At 38.5% G+C, this 26,659-nt stretch overlaps 1 protein-coding gene across 2 annotated transcripts in view; it reads left to right on the top strand.

The window, feature by feature from the left end:
* Positions 1-25,832, top strand: part of TMEM144 (transmembrane protein 144) — a 43,016-nt gene extending 17,184 nt beyond the window's left edge. The window contains exons 5-11 of one of the 2 annotated variants that reach the window (XM_089912491.1): positions 1,741-1,822; positions 3,656-3,732; positions 5,925-6,043; positions 9,026-9,145; positions 11,149-11,246; positions 15,739-15,792; positions 21,248-25,832. In XM_089912491.1, the coding sequence (XP_089768617.1) occupies positions 1,741-1,822; positions 3,656-3,732; positions 5,925-6,043; positions 9,026-9,145; positions 11,149-11,246; positions 15,739-15,792; positions 21,248-21,331 (634 nt within the window). In that variant the 3' untranslated portion in view covers positions 21,332-25,832. Of the gene's footprint in view, positions 1-1,740; positions 1,823-3,655; positions 3,733-5,924; positions 6,044-9,025; positions 9,146-11,079; positions 11,247-15,738; positions 15,793-21,247 lie in introns of both variants that reach the window. The other variant, XM_089912490.1, reaches the window with a different exon arrangement.
* The last annotated feature ends 827 nt before the right edge of the window (positions 25,833-26,659 follow it).

The raw sequence follows: 26,659 nt of genomic DNA, 5'->3' as shown, positions 1-26,659 counted from the left end.
GGTTAAGTGATTTGTTGGAGGGTCACACAGTTGTTTGAAGAAGCACTCTAGGGCTTTTCTCTGTGTCCTTCAAGTATATTTCTAACATATCATCCTCTATTGCTATTAGAAAAACAGATGGGTCTATACAAAGTAGAGGGTTTTCATGGTAACTCTGAGGAGAAAATGCAGTTGCAGTGTCTAATGTTAGCTTTGCGAATTAACATATATATGAGCGCACACACATGCCTATTTAACAGTTAAGATAGACACATATAATCAGGTTTTATGCATTCAATTTTACTGAGTGTCAGGTACTTCGAGGACCTTGAAGCAGATGGAAAATGTGGTTCCTATCTTCTATTGAATTGGAAAGTCTTTAGAGAAAAAAGATTACATGGACCTGTGGCAGATGGTCTGGACCGTGTGATGACGATTCTCAGTGTTTTGGGAATTCAGAGAAGAGGACAATAGGGGAGGACCAGCCAGGGGTGGGGCTCCCTTCTCAGAGTCAGCACTTCACGTCTTCTCTAGTTTGGGTAAGAGGTGAGGACACGGTATGTCCAGCTAAGGAAGGCTCACAAGCGGGACGTACAAGCTTGGAGCAGGGGCTGGTCAGGGAAAGAAGTCCATGGGAGAATTATGTTGAGAAAGGTTGGACAGGGCATGAAGCAGACAGCAGTAAAAATCAAAGCAAAACTTGAATTTCCCATGGCACCATTCACGTTTATAAAGCAGCCAAGATACTGAACTAAGGAAGCTAACTCGACATTTTAAATTTTTGTACAAAAGATCTGAGTTCACTAGTCTGCACTCAGCTACCTATACTATTTTAGTCTCATGTGTGCTTTGAAAACTTCTTATATTGCTTTAACTTTTGAACCATGCAAGTGTTTTTAAAAAGGAATATCAGAAGTATACCAAAGTTGTTAGTTTCCTTCAGTTAATTTAATATTTTAACACATTTTAGCATTTTGGCGTGGTTCAAAAGTCAAGGTCAGTGAGGCATTTGTTACAAAGATACTGGACATGAATAGTCAGTGCCTTGGGAGAGAGAGGTTAAAGGGCAAAAAGGCATTAGGCTTACGTGTGTTTTTATCTCTTAAAATATACTCTGGAGGTCTTTCCATATCACAGCACAGAAGGCATCCTCATTCCTTTTTTATGGCTGTGTCATATTCCACTGGATGATCATGAAGGTCGGCTCACCTGAGTGTGGCTGTGCTTGTGTTAGAGGTCCTGGAGCGGGACTGGTAGGGACAAGAGTGGACACACCTATGCCTTTAGTACATGGCCTCAGGGTCTCCTCTGCAGGGGTCACACAGTTCTGCACTCACACCAGTGGTACTTATCTCCTTGAGTTTGTCCAATTGAGGATGTTAAGCTTTTTTGGGGGGGGGTTGTCAATAGAACAGGTGAGATATATTATTTCAAGGTGTTTCCATTTGTGTTTTTTACCATGTGATTCCAGGGTTAAGCATGAATAAAAAGAAAGATGGGGCCATTGACTGAAACAAGAAAATCAGGAGAAAGATCTGATTTGGGAGGGAAGCTTATGAGTCTAGCTTTTAGGCTGTTGTAATTAAAGACAAGGAGAGATGTCAAAGAGAACAGCAGTGCTGGAGAAATGGCAGGACCCCTGAAGAGGCAGTTTGGAAGTAACCATCGTATCATTAAGATACGATGTTTTCCCTTAAATTCAGGCAACTTAATGTGAACCAGGGTTGTGATAAATGTCACTAAAATTTATTTTCTTTGCAGCGCTTTCATATTTTTGTTCATCAAAAGCAAAATACCAAATAACACATATTCTGTGGACACCACACCATTAATAACAGAGCATGTGAGTAGAGAATGAGAACCATCTTGATCTGAAACATATAATTAAGACAAAAGGAAAATGCATGAATTTGAACGCAGATAAGAGGGTAAAGGGGTATTTTTTTTAAATCAGGGCTATCTGAAATATTTTAGCATATTTATTATGGCTAGGTCTGTGTAGCCATCAATATTTCCACAGTAAAGATGCTCAACAAATACAGAGGTCTACTTCTTTTTATTAACGGTAGATCCCTACTAGGAGATGTACACACAAGCCCATATTTTGAAGTAACTTAAGGATTTCCGCAGTACGGGAACACTGAATACTGAGAAGGAACACGAAAATGACTTTAGAAAGGGGGAGGAAGGAGGCTTTAAAGTAGGATTGGGAGAGGGCAGGGGCCACAGATAAGACAAAGCCAGTGAAAGGGTAAATCAAATCACACGAAAGTGGGAATTAGACTTGACTTTCTCTATTTCTCTTTTCTGCCGTATCCCATTCCACTCAAAGGTGAAGACAGGAAATAAGTAAGGAGTCACTGTTTTGACCCTGAAGAACATAAATTAGTCTGGAATAGCAAGTCTAGGTTAAACAGGGGCAATCTTTACAAGACGGCCCGCAGCACTAGTGCCAGTGGCTCCATATACAGAAGTGGTTCCAGGGCAAACTGCCACGGCCATGAGCACAGACTCCAGCACCATGGATGCTGAGTGTCTCGTGCGCCTGCCCAGTGCTGGCTACCGCCTTTGAAATCCCACCTCCCACCCACACACTGGGGCACTGCCTCCCTGGAAGGCACTGCCTCTACTCCTTACTTCAAAATGAATCGTTTCTTCCCCTTCCTTCTTCCCCTATCAAAACTCTTATCAACTAAGGTGACAGAAACCTTAGTTAAATTGACGCTAAAGTCAAATAATAAGTAGCTTAGGTGTTAGAGGAAAGAGATGTATTGATCCGTAGGCCTCTCTGATCAGGGAGATGTTTCAGAGAGAATGAAGGAGTGAGACGGGGAGAAGGTGTCTGGTATTCCTTGCCCACATTAGGGGGGTGGGGAAGAAAGGAAAATAAATGCAACTTGGTAAAAGCTACAGAGAAGGCTAACGACCTTAGATTTTTCCATCAAGATGGAAGTATGTAAGCAAACTTAAGTTTAAAGATACATAAAAAGTATTGGTTACGATGCTGCTATACATCACGAGCTGCTCGTGGGGTGAGAAAGCATGATTGCCAAAGGAAAGCTTGATTTAGCACATAACGAAGAATTCAAATGTACAATAGTTTCTCACCTCTTGTGAAAGCATTAGGAGTATGGCATCAAGGAAACTTCAGCTAGGAGACAAAGATGCTTACATTCAATAGTAGAAATATTATGAATTTGCTCATAACTTTTCCTGACTTAGAATATTAGCTAATCTCAAAACAAGGCTGGAAATGTTTCGTTAGCTAATTTAGTTAAAGAATCTGGATAAAAATATGCCTATTGATCTTAGGTATTCCATAGTAGAAGAGTCTAAGTTCTAATTTCTTTACAAGTTATTAAAATTTGCAAATAGAATGCAAGCATTAATAACTTTTGTTAGCTTTGACAGGTGTATCAAAATAGCCATTTAATAAACTGTGAAAAACATTTAAACAGAGAAGTTGCCCACTGCCAGACCATTCTGAGTGACAGAGAAACAGAATCAGAAACATTTGAGTCTAGAGATGCCCACAGAATCAGTATGCAGGGTGACATGGTCATATTTTAAAGTGCGTTTGAGAGAGAAGAGAAAAATGCTGAACATCTTCTTGTCACCAGTGTGGTTATCAATTGAATGCTGTTTTCCTTTTGATTTTTGCCAATGTTTTCCATAGGTGGTTAACAAAACTCAAGACCCCGATCCTGAACATTCCTGGGTGGATAAACTTTCTACAGTGCAAAACCGCTTAGTGTAAGAAAAGGTTCTCTTATTCTGCTTTATATTTGGTTAAAGCAAGAGTGAAGTAATATTCATCTGAGTTCAAGACGAAAATGGTAACACAAGCTTTGACTTCCTAGCTCCATGGTAGAGAGACTTTCGGGTCGCTTGCTGAATTTTAAGGTACAGAGGGCCTTGGTCTCAGTGCTCCAAGGAATTCCTAAGCCACTGCAGTGTCTCTAGCCAATAAGTAGCTGACAAAAGCAATCTCATTTTGCAGGACTTTCGTGCCTAAAGTAAAAGTAAAGTTAAAAAAGAAAAAGCAAAGTAAAGTAAAACCATAGGCCACAGAGTATAATGGCCAGTATGCTCCCAGGCATCCCAATCGAATTAGGTCCACGTCTCCATTACATTACCCAGGATGCTCTCCACTGGAAATCCCTCCACTCGTGTGTCAGACAGTTTTATAATCCCAAGATATTTATTGTCAAATATAGTAGAATATTTTGTGTCTCTGTAGGCCCTAGTGCCCACCCCCAATTCTTTGTATCAAGACCAGGAGAGTTAGGCTCAATGACAGCCCTTATATTTTAGGGTTTGGGGGGCTGACAGAGAAATATGAGAATGTTTATGTTTTATGTATGAAAATTTTGTATATTTTATATAAGAAATATGGATATGTAATAGTATGTAGCTTGCATTTTTCAGTTGAGGGATGTTTTAGACTTTCTGTGGTGACACCTCAAGAATAGAAGGCATGTCCTCTGTTAGTATATACAATGACCTCACAGTGGGAAAGAGGCAGTACTGGGCGCATAATAGATGATCAATAAATATTTGAATAAATGGAATGAATGAAAGAATGAACTAACCCACACGCTTTGGAAGAAATAAATATGTTGCTATTTTTGCTTTGGAATAAAATAGATATATCAAACAAAACATTTTTCACAAAGCATTGCCTTTGTTAAGGGAATATTTGTTAAGAAGAATGTTTTCAGTTGTCTCATTGGCCAGCCTAGTCTATTAATCTGGTCCACATTTGGGACCCTCGTCCAGGACCAGATGGTCTAGGCCTCCCCAGGATGCAGGGGTTTCCATCATGAACAGAGCTCACTGGCCACGTGAGTGCCTACAGTCTCACATTCCTTAAAACACCACTAAAATAGACTTATTTTTTGGGGGTGGGGCCACACCCCATGGCATGTGGGATCTTAGTTCCCCAGCCAGGGATGGAACCCATGCCCCCTACAGTGGAAGCGTGGAGTCTTAACCACTGCACCATCCCTAAGCATTTGTTTTCAAGCTTGGAAAGGTATGGTTTTTGCCTAAAACTCTTTCTTGTTTCATGCTATTGTCCTTTACATTAAGCCAAAGGGATTGTTGCAAAATATTAATCACCTCCCTGCCAAAACCACTGGAAACACTTGCTTCACGCAGATATGGCCCAAGTCTGAGGGATCAATGTGACCCTAGTGCTTAAGGCAAAATGTTTTCTTCTTACAGGAAGTAATGTTTTACCTGAAATATTCAAATTATTTTGTTAGGGAATTCCCTGGCGGTCCAGGGTTAAGACTTGGTGCTTTCACTGCAGGGGGCCGGGGTTCAACCCCTGGTCTGGGAACTACTATCCTACAGGTTGTCGGCACAAAAAAAAAAAAAAAAAGGTTTCTTAAATTATGTTATTAAATCAGCACTTCCCCTTGACCATGCCTAAGACATAGGCAAGTCTGTGGATCTCAGCAGTTGTTTTGAACAAACGTGTGTTTGGTCCTTAGTCTATTCTAGTCATTATTATTATCTGTGCTATTGTCACAGAGGGTTTAAAAAAGAAGCATAGGGCACGGTGTCAGTCTACAAATACTGCATAATTTAATGAGAGAGCCAGGTTTATTTATGTCGCCTGTAGAATATGATGGCAATATTCCCACCTATGTAATGACAATTTATCATGATAATCCATTGCAGCGTCTGTAAATCATGTCCTTCCACCATTAGATGGTGGAGGACGGAAGCTGCATCACAGCAAGGTGGCATCAGGTACATTGACCCTGCAGGGCACTCCTGGGGCTTTTGCTTGTCACCCCACTTGAGATAGATGGGTGATTGCTACACAATGCCTTGTGATTTCCACTTTGAAGCATGCTTTTGATATGATTCCATGTGTGCGTTTGGCAGAAACATTGCTTTGGGCCCAGATGAATAGTGATTTATTTGTTTTTAAGGGGCTGCAGTCTCGCGGTAATATCTGGAATACTCTATGGATCTACATTTGTGCCAATCATTTACATCAAGGACCACAGCAAGAGAAATGATAGTATATATGCAGGGGCAAGTCAGAACGGTGAGAGGAAAAAGTTATTTTACTTTATAAATAAACTCAATACCCATGTATCTAGTTAAGAGTATAAAAAGAATGGGACTGTGGTAGATATTGGTACATAGATTTGTCGATGAAAATTCAATTAACAGAAGAGTTAAGAAGCGAAAATAGGGAATTTTATCTGAGCCAAACTGAGGATTATAGCCCAGGAGACAGACTCTCAGAAGCTCTGAGAACCGTTCCGCCTGTTAAAAGGCAAACGCACTGTCGTATACTGTTTCGAGACAAAGGATGGTACATCAAAATGACGTACCGATATTTTACGTAAAGTTCACCAAGGACACATAGTCCACCGTTAGCAGCTGCAAAGGAGCAGCAGGTCGCCATGGCCCGCTGCAGAGCTGGGAAAGAACAAGTCTTTTAAGAAGTTATCATACATTGGTAGCATCAGGAGCAAAAAAGAAATTGATCTTTCCGGTCAGGCAAGCGCTCCCATTCTGAGACGCTCCAGTTAAAGTGTAATGCAGATGCGTACCTCACATTAGGGGGGTAGGAAGCCCAGACAGACACAGAGAGAAGTTTATGTCTAGATTTTCTCGGCGTGCCTTAAAATAAAATTTCATTTCATCAGATTTGATCTTACTTTGTCATTGCAAGTGGTGAGTTAGAAGGGCACGGGAAACTAAAAATAAAGGACTGTTGGAATATTTTCATGTGATCTTTAACATACAAATAGAATAAATTTTAGTCAGGATTCATTTCAGCTACTTGGATCTTAACACATGGTTTTTGGCTTTACTGCAAGATTTGGAGATTATTTTCCAGTTTGATGACCTCTAGGAAAATATGTATTCTTCTCCTCTTTAAAAAAAAAAAAACACACAAAAACTGAAGTGTAGCACATAGTACTTTAAAATCAAATAAAGGTCAAAATATAGCCTGCTTAGTGTATAATTTTTCGAGCACAGAGTAACGCATTGAAAGGCCCAAAGTAATGCTGCCAAATTATCTCAGTTTCTAGCGCTAGAATTAATCTCTCAAGACGTCACTCCCACACAGTGTGCAACAGCCTTCTGCAGGCTCCGAGGAGGTGAGAGTGTCTAATTCAGGATCCTGTGATTATACTGAAACGTGGCTTACACCCACGAAACGATAAAAGAATGATATCGTGGTTAAGACAGTTCTACATCCATGGCACAGGAAATGAATGTCATCTGTGATCCGATAAGGGAGACTTCTGGAGGGCAAGTCATGAGGGAAAGATTGATGGAGAAGCTGGGATTTGAACTCTAAATGAGCAGATAGACTTTGAGTGACTACCATGGTCTGTTTCTTCCTTTTTATATTCAGCCCCACGAACAGTACTCAAACTTTTATTAATTTCTGTCTTTTTTAAAAGATTTTATACAAATACCTTTTGTATTTTTATTCTTTTCATTTCAAAGGATAAAAACTAACAAAAGTAGAATAGCATAGGATAAATTAAGAGAGAAGGAAAAAAGAGTGACAAAATAAAAGAGCCATGAATGAGTCGAAAAACTGTGCTACACGTGTACACTTGCTAGTGATGAGTCATAATTTGGCTCTAAGATGTCTTACAGCCACAAAGGAGATCAGATCAGTCCCAGAATTCAGCAAACACAAGATAAAAACAACTAATTGTTCAGCAGTACAGTTGTTCTTGGTACTGGGACATAATAAGCAATGTCCTCAACAATGTCCTCAACAATCTCTTCCCATAAATAGTACAATCAGTTCTTAGGGATCTTTCTTATGACAACTCAGATGTCATCTGATAGAGATACACTTTATTCCAATTTATTCAAAAATAATTCAAGGGGGCATATTTTTTTAATGTCACTTATTTAGCAATCACATAAATGGTATATGCTCCGTGCTGGGCGCTGTTCTAGTTACAGTAATAACTCAAGGGACCCTCCTAGCAACCTTACTGGTTGGATACCATTATTATTCCGGTTTTACAATTGAGAAAATTAAGACAGAGAGAGAGTAGGTAACTTACCCAAGTCTCCAAGTTAACAAGTGGTGGATTGATGAGTCCCACCAGGTTGTCAGTGTTTGAATCACTAGCTATGCTGCCTTTTCTGGTGGTCTTTGGGTGGATGTGTTGTGATATGACTCAGAGGTAGGATTTATGACTTTAGAAGAGACAAACCCTTTGACTTTCAAGATTTTCTGGCTAAACAGGGCCACTCATCTTTCTCCAAATTTAGTTGAGACATCGAGCCCAGTGTGACCTTCCCAGCCAAGAACCTGCATTACACCCATCTGTTTGGCCAAAGGACCCTCTGCTTTAAATAGTCAGTGGAGTTGGGTTTCTCAGATACTGGGCCACCGTCTGTGTTATTAACTCCCCCGTGTAATTAGGTTTATAGAAAACAAATAAAATCCTCTTTGGAATAACTTCCTGAATATCCTTCTGTATAGATGCCTGGGTAGCTTCCATCTGCAACCTGGAAGCTTGTCTCCAGATTGATCAATACACCATACAAAATTAGCACTTCTAAAATTTTTTTACACACCATCCCCCAACTACAGTCTACTTGGAGATTTGCTACAATGGCTATAGCCATCAGTAAAATTAGGTCTGATACCTGTCCTTAAAAAAGGAGATATGTTCTTTGTTATAAAGCAGAAACTAACACACCATTGTAAAGCAATTATATTCCAATAAAGATGTTTAAAAAAAATTAAAAAGGAGATATTAATGTATATTCACATAATGTTTGTTGTTTCTTATTTAGCTTTCCAAGATAATCATAAAAGCCAGTCTTTCAGGTTTGATTATAGTAACTAACTTCTTACTATTTTAAATATGTTAATTAAAATTCTATATAAATAACATGTAGATGATAAAATAGAATTAATGCTTCCTTTACATTTAAGGTTGATTTGAGTGAGTTTGTTTTATTCTTAGGACTCTAGATGTATTTGAAATGACTAAACTGATATGCTTGAGAGTTTTCTAACCTGTATTTCCAGATTTAGACTACGTTTTTGCACACTTCAGCGGCATCTTCCTTGCAAGTACAGTCTACTTTCTGGCCTACTGTATAGCCATGAAAAATAATCCTAAACTATATCCCAAAGCAGTCTTGCCAGGTAAGAATATTAACGACAGAAACTCTTCTTACTCTGTGAAAGTATCATGCCCTATTCATTTAGCTTGAATAATCGTCTTCTGGAAACCAAGCCATTCTCTGTGTGTGTCCGTTTTTGTGTGTCTTTGTGCGTATGTGTTCATTCCCTCAGTGACTTTGGCCCAGTTCACCACCAAATATGAAGGATTTAAAAACCGTGAAACTGGGTTTGAAATGCCAAGCCATTATTACAGAACCTAGAACTTGAACAATGAATCTAAGATTGTTTCCTGTGCTGAAACATCTTGTGTATTGAGGATCAGACTTTAGTATTTCTTCTTCACCAACTAAGGATGTATATTAAAAGTCAGAGTCCTGGGGCTCTCTCTATATTTTTATCTATCTATCTATCTATCTATCTACTTATTTATTTATGGCTGTGTTGGGACTTTGATGCTGCCCTTGGGCTCTCTCTATTTGCAGTGATGGGGGCTACTCTTCGTTGAGGTGCATGGGCTTCTCATTTTGGTGACTTCTCTTGTTGCAGAGCACAGGTTCTAGGCACGTGGGCTTCGGTAGTTGTGGCTCGTGGGCTCAGTAGTTGTGGCGCACAGGCTTAGTTGCTCCACAGCTTGTGGGATCTTCCTGGACCAGGGATTAAACCCATGTCCCCTGCACTGGCAGGCGAATTCTTAACCACTGCACCACCAGGGAAGTCCTGTATATATTTTTAAAGTGTCAACAAATACGAATCTCCAGTCACTTGGGAAAATAAACATTTTCTCCAAAAATTTAGGGCAAATTATTTTAAAGTTTAAAAAAGTTATGTTAAATACACATGCTTTTGGATTTAATCAGTTAGGCATTGGTTAAAAAAAAGTGTATATATAATGAAAAGTTATAATTTCTCACTTATTTAAGAGTTTGCTATAATTCGATATGGAATATAGATCCACAAGTAAAATTTTTTAAAGAACAAAATAAAGCATATGTCCGAGATTCACTTTGAGTGCCTGATTCATTTAAGCCAAAGTGTGCCACTGTACCGCTATACCGTTATAGAAAATGGTAGAATATTTACTGAATGTCTAGCTAAAGTATCCTGAAAATTTTAGCTGCTATTTTTATTCAAATTCCAGGAGGTTTTTTTTTCCCCCTTAGCTAAGCATCATCTTGAATTTCACATATTTTTTTATATTGTCACTAGGGAAAACATTTTCTCCAAAAAGTTAGGAGAAATTATTTTTGAGCTTAAAAATGGCATGTTAAATGTACATGCTTTTGAATTTAATCCACGAGGCACTGATGGTAATATATCTGTGTGTGTGCATATATATACATACACACACACATATATATAATGAGAAATTATATGTATTATAAATATAATGAGAAATTATAATTTCTCACTTATTTAAAAGTTTGCTATAATTCAATCTGGAATATAGGTCCACAAGTAAAGTCTTTTAAAGAACAAAATAAAGCATATGTCAGAGATTCACTTTGAGTGCCTAATTCATTGAAGACAAAGTGTGCCACTGTACCGCTATACCATTTTAGAAAATGGTAGAATATTTACTGAATGCCTAGCTAAAGTATCAAAACTTTTAGCTGATATTTTTATTCAAATTCTAGGAGTCTTTTTCCCCTTAGCTAAGCATCATTCTGAATTTCACAGATTTTTATGGTCATGGTTTAGAGTAAATGGTGTTTGCAGAATATGTTCAGGCCCAGTATCTTCCCTGGGTCCCCCTCCACTATCCAATCTTTACCTCAACTACTATTTTGGGTACTTGATTTCATGTCAATAAGGTAAAAGGTGATCTTTATACCCACAGCAGTCAAGAAAAGAGAAATCATTTGGTTTCCAAAATGGTCCTAAAACATGGCTAAAAAACCCATGTTGGCCGTCAGTGTTGATAGGAGTGTGTTGATCTGAGCACTTTAACATTCCAGCTCTACCTGGAGTGTGGATTTTTCAGGAGGGGAGGTGGTCGGTAAACGTGTGGTGTGTGTGTGTTTCAGGATTCCTGTCTGGAATACTCTGGGCCATTGCTACCTGCTGTTGGTTCATAGCGAACCACTCCCTCAGCGCTGTGGTCAGTTTTCCAATCATCACTGCTGTAAGTAGCTGAACTGCTTTTCCAAATTTTTGTTTTTCAAACGTAAATCTAATTTTTCTCAAGCATTCTTAGTGAATCACTGAAGCCTGTCATGGAGTTTAATTTTTCAGGAGTATAATTAGTATAACAGATTCATGTAGATAAACTGATACCCTCTAATCGCACGTCCTTGATCTCTGAGGGAATATTGCTAACCTCATTTTAGCAGGTTTGTTAATCTTTGATAACCTTGCAGTTTTTGTTTGGTCGTTTTACCTAATTTCGTTTGGGATACATTGTAATCTGCTATTGATAACAATATTCATCTCTATATAACAATTTATAGATGTAAAAAATGCTTTTGTGTGTATTATCACACTTGAATCTCATGACAGCCTTGTGAGACAGAAAGTATTTCGGCCCCTGTTCATAGTGCTCGTCAATATTTTAAGGAAGGCTTTCAGAAAGTGCTGAAGCAAAGTATTGTCTCTGGATGGTGGCATTTATCATGCATTCGTAACGCAGTTTGCTTCATCTGTTGTTTTTAGGTGCCAAACATGTAGCGCATAGGTAACAGAAAAACAAAAATGCTTCTTTTGACATAGGCAGGACAGGTATTGTCAGGCTTGTGCCCATTTTGAAGATGAGAAAATTGAGGCAGTAGCTGACAGAGTCGTCTGAAAGAACATGGCTACGTGGACATCTCAGGGCTTCTCAGGAGAGAGTTTCTTGCATGCAGGACTACATTTTGCCCTTAGTATAGAATCCAATTTAGAATGTTTCAGGTTCCTTATGGTACTAGGACCGAGACACACACACACACACGAATTAAGTGCTTTAACGTTGAGCTCTTATTTCTACTCTAGTATCTTAGGTTGTTAAGTTGTTTACCTGCCTCCCTGCTTCCTAAGTCATCATCATAAACAAAATTTGCCTAAAACATTTTAGCAGCGCACGTGTGCAAGCCTACAAAGCTGGTATTTTCAAACACGTCGTCTGGTCTAAAATACAATTCCATAAAAGTTTGAAACATCCTTAAATTTTAATTTAAATTCTGGGTTTCAAACAGCATATTTTGACAGTTCTGTGTTCATAAAACTGTTGGCTTTATTTTTTATTTGAATTTAGTGGTACACTAAAGTGAACTATTTTAATAGGTTAGGTTTTTTTTAATTTAAAGGGCTCACATTTTGACATTCTTAATTTCTATTGCGGGAAAATGTTATCAAAATTGAGCAAGTTATAAGGAATATATATATATATATTTTTTTGTGTGTGTGTGTGTGGTATGCGGGCCTCTCACTGTTGTGGCCTCTCCCATTGTGGAGCACAGGCTCCAGACGTGCCGGCTCAGTGGCCATGGCTCACGGGCCCAGCCACTCCGCGGCATGTGGGATCCTCCCGGATCAGGTCACGAACCCGTGTCCCCTGCATCGGCAGGCGGACTCTCAACCACTGCGCCACCAGGGAAGCCCTATAAGGAATATTTTTAAGTTTAAGTCCTCATCATTGGAATGGCGAAAGACCCAAATTTTTTCACAGAAAGGGTTTGTTTCTCATTATTTCAAAGATATTTAATGCTAGAAGTGACCATATAACAGGAAAATGTAATGGGCAATGGGATATATCACTTACCAGTGAAATGCTTAAAAGTAAATTTGTAGAGCAAAGTATACAGTATGATATGCACCTCGACTAGGGATGCAAATGTTATTTGACAGTCATATCCCACTACATAAGGAGGAATGACACATTAAAATAGATGCAGTCATTAATCACATCAAATTTAAGGAACTTTTTGTATAAAATACACAGATAGAATTAAGCCACACAAGACAGAAGTACAAACACAAATGGAAAATGAAAACTATGATACAAGTGAGAAAGTAAGCAAATAACACAGAGAGTAAATAGTTATGTGATTAAACACCGTTTTACTTTTGCTTGCAAAAGGGGGTGAGACAATGTGATAACTAATTCTTCTTAACTGGGAACATTATTTCCTCAGAAAAGACCAGTTATTTTCTAACACTAATATTTTTTTTGCTTTTGTTTTTTAAACACTAAATTCTTAATAGAATTTATCCTATGGGGCCTTATACAGGGGACGTGGAACAATAATAAATAATATTCTTCACAAAAATTTTATAGTAGATAGAGATATGGTTTTCCTCCTACTGTTTCTTGTATTAAGTTATGGTAAAGACTTCGCACAAGACATTAAAGCCCAATTCAGTGGAAATAAATGGCTGAGGCAGGTGGGGTGTAGGCAAAGGGCCGGTGGAAGTGGTCACTGTGGCATTTGGAGACTCGCCCATCCGAAGGATGATTCTCAAACACTGTGATGAAAGCAGGCGTCACACCCACCAAGTGTGGCTTCCTCTGGCCCCTGAGGATTGTTTCCAGGAGGGACAGGTATTTCTGGGAGGTGAGGGCCTAGGTCTTTATTGCTACTGGGCTCTTGCTTGGTTTCACTGTCATTAGTTCAAAGACAGCCTTATCTGTACGCAGAAAAGATTCGGCCCTGCCCTTCAGGATCTTACCTTCTTCTTTATTTTATTTTCATGGTAGAGCTAGATTGGTTTTAATTTTAACTTTTTTTGCTGGAAAATTTCAAAGACACCCATCACCCAGCTTTAACAATTATGAATATGGTCAGTCTTGTTTCATCAAGAGTACATTTTTCAAATCCCAGCAGCATACCCTTTTACCCTAGGACATGTATTTCCATTCTTAGGACCCATTGGCGACTAGACTGAGAGTTCCTTGAAAGCAGCATCTACATTGTTTATTGGCAAATATTCAATGAAAAAGAAAAAAAGAAAAGGAAAAGAGAAAGAAAGGAGAACAGCCCACGTAGCAGGACAGCGGGCTGGGTACCTGTGGTCCCGGTCTTCCTCAAGGAATTGAACGGCCGAATCAGCTTCTCAGGAAGGTGGAGCCTCTCCAGATGGCTCAAGCTCACCTTCTTTTCCAAGGCTGATTTATAAATGTGTAATTTGTACTCGTTTACAATAGAAAACTACGCAATCCCAGTGCCGGGACAGCTGTGACTCTTATTTAAGATGCCCTTCTCCGTTGACTGTCCTTTGCCAAACCAGGGTCCGCGCACACTTAGACTTCTGCTTGGGTTACATCTAGCAAAGCACGGCTTCCAGCAACCACAGTGCTCCTTCCAATAACTCTGAGGCCATGTCTAAACTCATATTTAGGAAGTCATCAGCCAGAAAGCTTCAGAGGTCAGTGGTACCTCTTGGTATTGTCTTCTCCCACGTACTCTGAAGGGATTAAAGAGGATAAAATTCTTGAGTGATTGTAATGATAGCATTAATATTTACACCCTATTCTATCATTTCCTCCCATCCTGCCCCAGGTCACTATGAACCTGCTAAAGGGCCCAGGTGTTTCTTGTTCCGTTTGGATTTTGAGGCTTAGGACCATACGTCATTGGTAGAAGACAGTTCCTTTGACCTATTTCTCTGGCTCTTTTGATCTTGACTTTTCCAGATCCCAATAAACAGAGTGTTCCTATTGCTTTGCTCACCTGCCAGGAGTGGAGTCCAGCTTCGGTGAACCAGTCATGTAGACAGTTGGAGTGGTGGAGGGGAAAACAGGCTGGGATTGTTTATTTGAAACTCTTCCAGAGTGTGTGCAGGGTTTGAAAAGGAATCGTCAAAATGCTGATACAGCACACCTTCTACACAAAGACTGCAATTAATCTAAATTCCAATGTTTTCCTTTCTCAGTGAAAAAAATTAATAAACTTTAATAGCTTCAAGTTTTCAGCTATTTCAGTTTTCAGAATCTTCCTTTTTCCATCTCATTTCTTCTCTTTTGTGCTGTATTATCTCATTCCTGTCTTTGTCTCCTGCTCACTAACCTGTTGTTTATTTTTCCTTACACGGTTTTCCCATCTTCCCATAATACTATCTGTAGCATTCACTAGAGCATAATGTGAGACATAGTTGATTACTGTGCAGTAATATCAGCTAAAGAGAACCTTTAAGTACATGCTGCTCCCATATGCACATTATTTTTCAGGTCCAAAAGAACATACTAAAATTTCTTTAGTTATGATATTATCTAATGTCAAAGGAAGTTATAAGTTTATTCATACACGTTTTCCTCTTAAGCCCATTTCTAGAATCCTAAGGAAGTAGTTCACTAGAAAAAGTAAACTATTTGCTTGTTAAAATATTTTATTATAAATCACATTAAAGAAACACATTGTATGGCATAAAATATTATAGCATCATCAAAATAATAAAAATGAAAACCATAGAGAAAAAAAAGGAAAAAAGTCTTCATTTTTTCACCTAACGCTACTTAGTTTAACTCAATGGTGAGCTCAGATTGAGATTATGAACAGTTTTTCCTGACAATATTGTTATATTTTTACAATAGAAGTTTATTTGAGGAAAGTGTCAGATCAGCTCTCCACCTTACTGTATTTGTGTAGAGTACAGTCACAGAAAAATAACCAATTTAAATAAAGTTCTTATTTTTTTTTAAGGGTCCAGGATTTATAGCTGCAATGTGGGGTGTCTTCATGTTTAAGGAAATACAGGTATGTACACGAAAGGTGCAGGTCCAGTTGAGAAGGGTATTTAATACTATGTGTTATTTTCTGAAAATTGCATGCAACATGAATGAATTTGACAGGTCAGATGTTCAAAGTGCTATCATCTCTAACTAGGAAAGAAAATATTAATGATGTGACAATTATTATGAACATGCTTTTCTCCACCCCAGCTTCAGGGAAAAATGCTTTAGTTGACTTTATTTTCCTGTAAGAGATTTTGGTTAAATAATCCAATAAAATATGATAGAGGGGAAATTTTATCTATTGTAAAATATGGTAGATAAACAAGATGAAATATTTTTTATCCCAAAGATTAAAATATCCCTGAGGCAAATGGAATTTGGGAATAGATTTTCTGTTGGCTCTCATGCCTCCCAAGGTCTTCCATATCCAACCACAAGCTTTACAGGAAAACAGTGTGGTAACAGGTGACAACTAACTCTTCCCTCTTGAGTGTAAATGGTGCTGACATTTTTTTTTTTTTAATTTATTTGGCTGTGCTGGGTCTTTGCTGCTGTGCGCGGGCTTTCTCTAGTTGTGGCAAGCGGGGGCTACTCTTCGTTGTGGTGCGTGGGCTTCTCATTGTGGTGGCTTCTTTTGTTGTGGAGCACAGGCTCTAGGTGCACAGGCTTCAGTAGTTGTGGAACGGGGGCTCAGTAGTTGTGGCACATGGGCTTAGTTGCTCCATGGCGTGTGGGATCTTCCCGGACCAGGGCTTGAACCCATGTCCCCTGCACTGGCAGGTGGATTCCTATCCATTGCGCCAACAGGGAAGCCCCCAATGGCGTGGACTTAAAATTGCATTTATCAAATAGTTCTAGGATGTGTGTGTGTATTCTCATTAAAAATTGTTTTAGGATTTTTCCCCTTTACCTTTATTTGTGGAAAAAGTCTTCAGTTGAGCAATCTATGTGAATAGTATTTTGTAATAGTTTTTACTAAAAAAATATATAAACTAGAGACACTGTCAAGGCATCATAGATACAATACTTTTTGTCTTAATAAGCAGCAAATAATTCCTATTTCTAAGAAGATCTGATGTTGCTAATCTCTGGGAGCCATAAAGTGAACATGTCACTGGATAATTCTTAAAATGATTATTCAGCTTTACATTTAAAACATCATTTCATTCATTCCAAATGAAATGTTTTGACTTAGAAAGCCATAAGATGTTAATACAAGTAAGATTTTCAGATTGAAGAAGTAATAAATTTGTTTAGAAGGTATTTGGATCACGATCTTAATTTTTGTGTTTTTAAATTTACAAGACAATTTAAAACATTTATAGACCCATAAGTTACTTTTGTGCACATGTTTCTTACTTATTTTAGTTAGGGTTGCTTTCCACAGAAAGTAATTCTATGCCTAAGGCATGCTGTAAATCTCTTTGCAAATATTTCATCTGCCTCGTGAAGGATAATGATTTCTATAGAATTGGGTGTTATCCAGCATAACACTCTGAAGCCTTAGAAAAGAACAAGTAAGTAACCATAGCTTATTTACAACTATAGATATAAATAAGCACAAACTGAGAATAGATTTATTATGAAGCATTTAAAAATTATTTTAGTCACTACCACAGTAATAATGATACTGAATTTTAAATCTTCTTCCCTAGATACAAGAACTCCCTTGAGAGAGAGAATCCCTAACCATTGGGCCTCGTGTTAATTCTTCAGAGTCCTCTAAAAAGACACTAAGCACATTCAAAGAAATGTTTTTTTAAGACACCTCTTAAAAAATCAGCTCAGGCCAAATAGAGGAGGAACTTTTAAAAATGATAAAACATGACCAAGTAGGGTTTAATTCAGGAATGCGAGGATGGTTCATAATATGCAAGTTAATTAATGTAATTTATTATACTATTAGATAAACAGAAAGAAACTCTGTGACAATATGTATTCAAAAGGCACTTACTAAAATTAAAAACCAGTTTTTAATTAAGAAAACAACCTCTTACAATAGTAGAAACCTCTTACAAATAGGAGGACGCTTTAGTTGATACAAGATGTCTATCAAAAAACAATAGCGAATATGTAACTAAGGTGAAACATAAGAGTTCTCTGTCAATTCTATCTCAATAGAACTGAAAAAAATAAGAGTTCTCTGTAAGTTGGAAGTCATAGATTTTCCATCATTGCTATTATTCAGTATTTTCTGGAGATCCTAGCCAGTGTGATAAGATAAAATTAAGAAATAAGAGGACTAGATATAGGAGAGAAAATTGTCATTTGCATATAACATTCTCTTCTTTAAAAATTTAAGAGTATCAGCTGAAAATCTTGAGACCCAATAAGATCATTTACTAAGGCACTGAAATATAGGATAAATATTAAATCAATAGCTTTCCAATATGTCACCAAGAACCAATTAAAAAGAGGAAAATAATTGCTATTAATACCTACAAAAAATTATAAAAATAAAATAATTAACAAGAAATGTGCTAGATTTATAAAATCTTTTCCTTTACTGCAGAAGTTTACTACAAAACATAAAAGACTATCAGAACAAATAGGAGACTCATATATCCCTGATGGAACAGCTCACTATGGTTTAGGCAGCACCTCCAATTACATTCAGTGTAATTCAGATAAAATCCCAGTGTGTTTGATCTGCAGATTTAGAGTGAGTGCAAAAGTTTGGCCAAGTATGTAAGTAAAAATAGAGAGAGGACAAAGCTGAAAGCACAGTGAGTTTTGCTAACCTTTTAACTCTAGTTCAAAAAGCCTTACAAATCTGTCTACAAACAGAACTTAAGGTGTGTCCAGCGATACTTGTTCAATGCATATACTGAGTTGCCTCTTGACAGCAACTTTAAAGGAAAGTTTTAAATACTTCCCATGCCAACGAGTTTAACAAAGAGTTATCAACTAGACAGTGATACCATAATCCTATCTGAATTTTTTAAATTATTTTTCTTAAAAAGAAGATAAAACCATAGAGGAAAACAAAACCAACACGTTTTCCTTTATGACTCATAGGTCCTATCAGCTATGTCTTGAAGCAGTCCTCAAAGACACGTATTTAAAAGTCTACAACCTGGAGCAATAAGGACTTAATGGGAGATCCAAGCACTCTTTGAGTGAAAGAGTTTAACGATTTTATTTCATTTTAATGACATCAGTGCTCTGTTTGTCTGATTTGCCCTTGAGACATTCTTTTATATCTGATATCTGTTCTTCTTGGGAAGTTTGTTTTAGAATCTTATATTTAGCTATTGTAAACTAGACAGACATCATATTTTTAGCAACACATTTTAGTCAGTGTGTCCACAGAAATCCCAATGCAGGGGATTGTTGCCACAGCAATTTACAGGTCCGTAGCAACGCCCAGATAAAGAATGAGATGATTTGTCATTTTAGTAGCTGTCTCAGAAATCCAAGTTAAACACTTTTCTTTGCTTCGGGAAGGAATGTTAGCATGATCTTTCTAAGAGTCAACATTCACCTTTGACAAAGGAAAACAAATATAATCAGTCTTTTTATCTAGGACACTAGGCAGTTTGGACAGATTCTTAACCTTAAAAGGGAAAAAATTTTACCCCCTAAGGACATTGTTCTTCTGTCTACATAGACAATAAAATAGAGCGCTCATGAAGTGTTCACATAATTAGGTGGTAAAGTGCTGATAAGTGAGGCCCCATATATTGTTTTTTATTTCAGTGATTGCATCAACTGGCTAATTCACAGAGCACATTTGGAAATTGCCCGAGTGTATTGATTCTTTGAACAAATATTTATTGAGCGCCCACTCTGCACCAATATTGGCATCTAGGCAAAGGCTGCAATCTTTAAGACTAAGAAAAAGATGTCAGGGACCCTTAACGCCTTCATGCAGGAGTGTGTGTGTGTGTGTGTGTGTGTGTGTATGTAAATAGGCTGCCCTGTGCCTGGCAAGGATTTGTGCTGTCTTTCACTTGTAGAGCTTGAATTAGAATGACTTCTGGTAGGGTTGGTGCTGACAATGAGTCAGGTAATTCAACCAGCCCAACCCAACTTGCAAAGACCACTGTGGTCATCAAACAGACGCAAAATCACCCACTTTAACCCAACTGTTTATCAAGATGAAAAAAAAGAGGATATACATTTTTGACTATATATTGTCATTAATCTTAAAAAGAAGCTGGTAATAGTATCATATGATTTGACTACCAGGAGATCTCAGTGTAATTGAGACCCTATATTACTTGCCTCAGAGTATTGGGTCTATATTTAAAGAGCTATATAGACAGCCTGGCAATCATTCAGAAGGAAACATCCAGGACCGTGCGGGAGCTTGAAACCGTTCCATTTGAAAGATAGTCAAAGGAGCTAAAATATTGACCAGGGAAAAAGATGCTTCAGGGATAAAAGACATTTATTTTTCAGTGTTTGAGGGTTTATCTTGTGGAAGAGAGATTAGAATTGATCTATCCGTACCCCTAGAGATGGAACTTATGAGAAATACAATATTTCTACTGCGCACAGGACGGTATTTCTTTGTTAAGGTACAGAGGGACTGGCTGCGGTGGGAAGTGGTCCTCCGTGCTTCCATCTTTAAGACAACATAGCTGGGCGAGTAAACTCCATCTCTGTTTTTCCCTTGCCCTTTAGACTGGTCTCTGTCTCTCCGTCTTCACTGCATCGTTTCCGCCCAGGAGGACTGCAATCACCTTCTCACTGGTCCCCTTGCATCCCTTCTGGCTCCCTCCAATCTGTTCACCATCTGCAAAAGCGTGGGCTTTACAAAATGCAAATCCCATCTTTTCACCACACCCAGCTCTGCCCATTCCTCCGATGTTTTCCTACTGCTTGGAAAAATAAAACCAAAAGTAGAGCATGGCCTCTAAGATGCCTGTGTGCTCAGGCCCATAGCTTCCAACCTCATCGAGCTCCACCTAACTCGCTGCTGTAGCCTCTCGGACCTTCTCTTAATCCCTGGCGAGTACCATGTTTCTCTTGCAGCAGAGCTCTGCACACACATTCCTTCCACCCAGGATCTCTACCAGCTGCCCTCCTTCCCTATTCAGTTCATTGATACTTAGAAGCTCAACTCAACCTCAAACCTCCCACCTTAAGATTCCTTGGTAACACACAAACAGCCTTGGGCGTTTGCTTATTAGCCTCTCTCTGTCTTTTAACATGCCTTTCTGTAATGATTTTATTCATTCCTGTCTCCCATATTATGTGAGTAACTGAATAGGGGCACGTTTTTGTTCACCATTTGAACCCCAGCAAGTGTGGATGCATAGTGGGAGCGCACATGCGTTTACTGAATGGTTAAATGATGGAGGATCTGCGGGGTTTCCAGAGAGTCAGGAAGATCAGGCAGAGGGGTAGCAAAAAACATACAGGAGGTAGACCAGATGGTTACTAAGGTCCACAGCAATGTTGAGAGTCTGTGCTGTTTGCATATTTGGCTCGGGTTTTCTTAATGACAGTTACTCATTTTTATTACTTAGGGTCGACAAAACTACCTGCTGATGATACTTGCATTTTGCATCATCTTGGCTGGAGCCTTATGCACAGCTTTTTCTAAACTCTAACAACCACAAGGCCAGCAGATGGCAGCAGTGCTTGAGAACACGTCTCTCCTGGACACAGAGTCTGCGCTGAGAACAAGGTTCATGTTCATACAGCAAATGGATCTCCATCCATCCCGGATTAGGGTAAATGATTTTTTTTCCCCCACAAATGTGAGAATGAAGGAAAACACTTTCAGTCGAGCATAAAAATGAGAAATTCTTCTAATGAAATATTTATGAAGCATTACACCTAAGGATGCTGCTTTAACGACTATATATATTTACTGGTGCATAATCTAGAAAACAGTGTGGATTTCGTATACAAAGAACTTGGTACATGTCCAAATTTCCAACATATGAACCTCATTATTGAAGAGAGGCATAAAAATGTTTGGGGAGGAGTGGGAAGAAGACTTATAGTGGAATTAGAATCCAAAGATATCTGGGGCCTTTGCGAGAAAAAGTAAATGTCAGAGTTGGTAACAGAATATGAAAAGGGCCATTTCATTATTTTTAGCCCAGACTTATTTTAACCTCAAATTAATGTTGCCCAGTTCTCCATCACCCACCTGACTTAGCTCAAAGTGCCTTTTGATTATCTCCAGATAAAATCCATCCTCAGAGAACAAAAACTTCCACTGTTGAGAATGTGTGTAACACATATACATACATAAACAAGTACACACATGAATACACATGCATATATGTATGTACTACTCCAAATTGGGGGGAGATTCTAGAATTGGTGAAGTGAGATTCTAGCTTATCGGAGTGAGAATTTTAAGGGACCAACACACTCCTTTAGATGTACAATTTAATTTTTTTTTCTGAAATATACTTTTCTAAAATCCCTCTTGTAACCGGTGGTTTTCTTCCTGTTTTAACTGGCGGTTTCCACTAGGTAAAAGAAAATCACAGAAAATGATAGTGTTCTTTAAGAAAACTGAAATGGAACTGCTAGTACAATGTTTATCACCGTGGTTCCCAAACTGTCAAAATAGTCGAATTAAAAAACCTGGAAGAGGGCTTCCCTGGTGGTGCAGTGGTTGAGAGTTCGCCTGCCGATGCAGGGGACGCGGGTTCGTGCCCCGGTCCAGGAAGATCCCACATGCCGCGGAGCGGCTGGGCCCGTGAGCCATGGCCGCTGAGCCTGCGCATCCGGAGCCTGTGCTCCGCAACGGGAGAGGCCACAACAGTGAGAGGCCCGCGTACCACACACACAAAAAAAACCTGGAAGAGTGCTGTGTCAATTTCACCCACTCCCTCTCCTAGAAGCACTTTACTTTGTTGCTAGGACAGGCAGAAGGTGTGTGACTCCCTAGTTAATCTGTATGGGTTCAAATCCCGCCTCTGCTTCATCTTGTGTGACTTTGGATAAAGGCCCTGCACCCCCTGTATCAGAGTCCCTATCTGTAAACTGGAGATAAGGGTAACATCCATCTCACATGGTTACTGGGATGTTCAAATTAGTGAAAATCTGTGAAGTATTTTCATGAGTGTCTGGTGCTTGGCAAACATATAATTCTTTTTTTTTTAAATTCACTTTTGGCCGCACTGGGTCTTCGCTGCTGCGCGGGCTTTTCTCTAGTTGCGGCAAGCGGGGGCTACTATTCATTGTGGTGCACAGGCTTCTTATTGCGGTGGCTTCTCTTGCTGCGGAGCACGGGCTCTAGGCACGCGGGCTCAGTAGCTGTGGCTCGCGGGCTCTAGAGCGAGGGCTCAGTAGTTGTGGCACACGGGCTTAGTTGCTCTGTGGCGTGTGGGATCTTCCCGGGCCAGGGCTTGAACCCGTGTCCCCTGCACTGGCAGGCGGATTCCTAACCACTGTGCCACCAGGGAAGTCCCTCTAATTCTTAGCTATTGTTATATGTCTTGTTTGAGAAAGAAAGCCTGTGTCTGTAGATTGGAGAATACTTTGTAAGAGCTACTCCTCTCACCACCATCCACACTCAAACAACTACTTATGCCTCTCTATGAGCTCAATTTAAAAATGATCCTGGAGTCCCTGTTTAATTGTTGAAGTGTGAATATAAATAAATATTTGATTGTAACGTCTTCCAAAAATTTTAACCTAAAATGTTGATATCTTTGAATCAACTGACATGATACGAAGCTATTTTTCTTGTTTAAATATATTTAAAATTTTTATATTAATGGCATTGAATTATTCTTTAGCTGAGGTTGCCAGTTTGTATGCAAAATTTTAAATGTGAAGTAAAGCAATTGCAGAGGAAAAATGAAAAAAAAAAAATCTTATTACCACTCTACAGTTTCCGCTACCAGATAGTGCCTATAATGTTAGGATAGTAGTGTGGGATAGAACAAGCTTTTTCAAAATGCTTACCAAACAAACAACTTTTTATGTAGAGGTTAGTCTAAATGGGCAATTTCCAAATCTCCACTCCCTTCGCTTATCTTAGGAAGTTAATGCCCATGGTTCTTAAAGTTTGGGGGTTTCCTTTTTCCTTGTCTAGTATGGTCAGATTCTTGTGTATGCATTCATTTTGGCTTGGCTTTCTGTCTCTGTGTTCAGAGGGCAGTACCTTAGGAGGGCATAGCCCCCAATGAAGCTGGCTTCCAGATTATGGTAATTTTCTACTATCAGAAGAAAAATGCCTGATTACCAAAAATCCCTAATGAGTTTTAAAGAATTAATAGTACAGACTTTCCCCTGAGCTACCAAACCTCGTTTTAGTCCTGTTATACTGATTTATTTGTACTTACAGAGTTGCTACCTACTAGCCTTGTATGTATCACTATTGGGAGAGCTTCTGAAAAACACATTGAGTAAAAAAAGGTGAGTTGTAGAGATGTGTGCATGGTATGATACCATTTAAATAAATTTTTAAAAATCAAAGAAATATGTACATTTTCTGTGAATTCATATGTATGCAACATATTAGAAAAACATGTGTACCGAACTCATAATAGTGAGAATAAAATGGTGACACTAGGTCAAGGTGACCTTGAGCATTACCTGTAATACTCTAATTTTTATGGCAATGAATTCATCTATGTGTTCTTTAATATGTGTTAAAGAATCAACGGCAGAAAATCTCAGAAGCATATGTCTAAATGTTAAAGTAATTCAAACTAGGTACTGTTTAAAATATCAAAGCAAGAATACACACACACGAACACACAAACTAAAAACACAAAGATCAGGACAAAACTGGGAAATTTTCCAGTGTGGGAGTCCCACCTCCTAAAGGTGGAAGCCAGAAACTCGCTTTCCTAGCCTCCCTGTGGTAGAATCTAAGGGTTTTTCTGACCATGGAGCCTCCAAGCCCAATTCCATGGTCCTGCGGGAGATTCTGTGAGCTACCTAATATAGTTGTTGCAGAAATTTGGCCTCATTAAACAACAACAACAACAAAAACTCACAAATACCTTGTAGTCTATTTTAATCAACTTTAAGAGGTATAATTTGCATCCAATAAAATTCTCCCATTTTAAGTGAACAGTGCTGTGAGCTTCAGCAAATATATACTCATGTAACCACCACTACACCCTAGATACAGAACATTTCCAACAACCCAAAAAGTTCCCTTCTGCCTCTTTGTAGCTAACCGGTGATCTGTTTTCTGTCATTCTAGATTACTTTTGCCTATTCTAAAATTTCATATAAATGGGATCATACAATGTACCCTTCATATCTGATTTCTTTCATCTTCTAGCCATTTTCAAACAATGTTTACTGATCTGAAACAATTATAATGCATTCTCAATCGTCCTCCCTAGTGGAAGAAAGCATATGTGTGTATTCAAAATAACAACTAAAGCAGAAATGATTAACATTTGGAATTGTTATATTTAAGTGTGTGATGTGTCATGTTCCAGAAAGTCACCATTTTAAATTAATAGTGTGGTTAAGAAGAATTCTTAGCTACCCTTTGAGTCCATCCCCACTCTATAATGTTCTCTTTTGAGGGGCTGTAAGATATTAAACTCCTTAAACTAGATGACCTCCATTTACTACATGTTGAAAAAAACGCCTGTTCTTGGGTTTCTTACAATGACCTAATGGATTATAATCTCTGGGGCTGGAAAGTATGAATTTGCATTTTTTACAAGTACTCTTGGTGATTCTTTTTTCATACCTTGCTATCTAAAAGATTTCAAAGTACTAGGTTATTACAAAATAAAAAAGAATATTGTCTTCCACTCCTAGAGGAAAGAGAGAAGATATAAAAGAATAGGTATCCACTTAATTTTATGAAGATTTTTAGGAGAAAAAAATGAAAGGTTTGAAACCATCCTGTTTACGTGGAATTTTTGGCAAAAAATAACAGTAATAACGACTGGGCATCATATTACCTTTTTTGGCTCAAACCACGTAACTTCCACACATCGAATCATCTCTGCCTGGTGGCCAAGCCTATTTTCACTTCAGATTATGCAGACTGATTCTTTCTCCAGTATAAAATCTCTAACACAATTCATGTTGACAAGATCCCATGAAAACAAACAAACAAAAATTCCAATTTCCAAATGGAGATTTTGCAACAAGATCTAGTGAAGCAAATTTAAACACTTGAATACACTGTTTGGTAATACTATCATGTGGAGATTTTCATGATGTGTCTGAGACTCTAGTAAAAACATGTTTATTATAAACACACAAAAGAACATGCAATTCTTAAGAGGTTCTCCTCTGGATCGTACCTGATCTGACATTAATTCGAATTTCACTCACTTATCTTGAAGTCAAATTAAGCTCTATAGAAGTAAACATGTGGAAGCGTGTAAAAAACATGGTTCAGCCTTTTAAGAAATTTGTGCACAGTCTGAAAAAGGAAACTCAATAGATTCTCTCCATGTGTGTAATGCATCTTTCAGCTGAAACCTGACACAGAGCTGCTGAAATACAAAGGAGGAGGGTAAGTTGTCATTTACTTGACCGGTCACAGCATTATGAGCTTGGTGGTCAGTTCATTCACAATAAATTTTCTAAATACATAAAACGTTTCAGTAAGTGATAAAATTCCATACATTTTGATGGAGAAAAACATGATAAGACTATGTTCGAAATAGTGCTTCTATTTGGTTCAAAATATGATATAGTAAGAGAAGGAAGCTTTGGGGAAACTTTGAGGTTTACTTTTATTGAGGCAAGTTGTGAAATTTGCTGGATGATAGGCCATGGGTAAGAGAAGGTCGGTGTGTGTGGACTGAACTGACGCTTCTTCACAGCAGCTCCTAACAATGTCTGCTGTATGAGGAACGGAAACCAGCAAAGAGCAAGGGGGAGTTGCCCTTATCTGATCTTGCAGACAGCTCTCCACTGGTTTTCAGTGTATAAGCGTCTACAGAGAAGCTTCTTCATCTTGTCTTACAGCCCCAGTGAAA

This window comes from Delphinapterus leucas, chromosome 5, assembly GCF_059928025.1.
Source record: "Delphinapterus leucas isolate spDelLeu-1000000601 "Yukka" chromosome 5, BTC_Dleu_Yukka2, whole genome shotgun sequence".
In the NCBI taxonomy this organism is placed as follows: Eukaryota; Metazoa; Chordata; class Mammalia; order Artiodactyla; family Monodontidae; genus Delphinapterus; species Delphinapterus leucas.
This window is presented reverse-complemented; position numbering and strand designations above follow the sequence as displayed.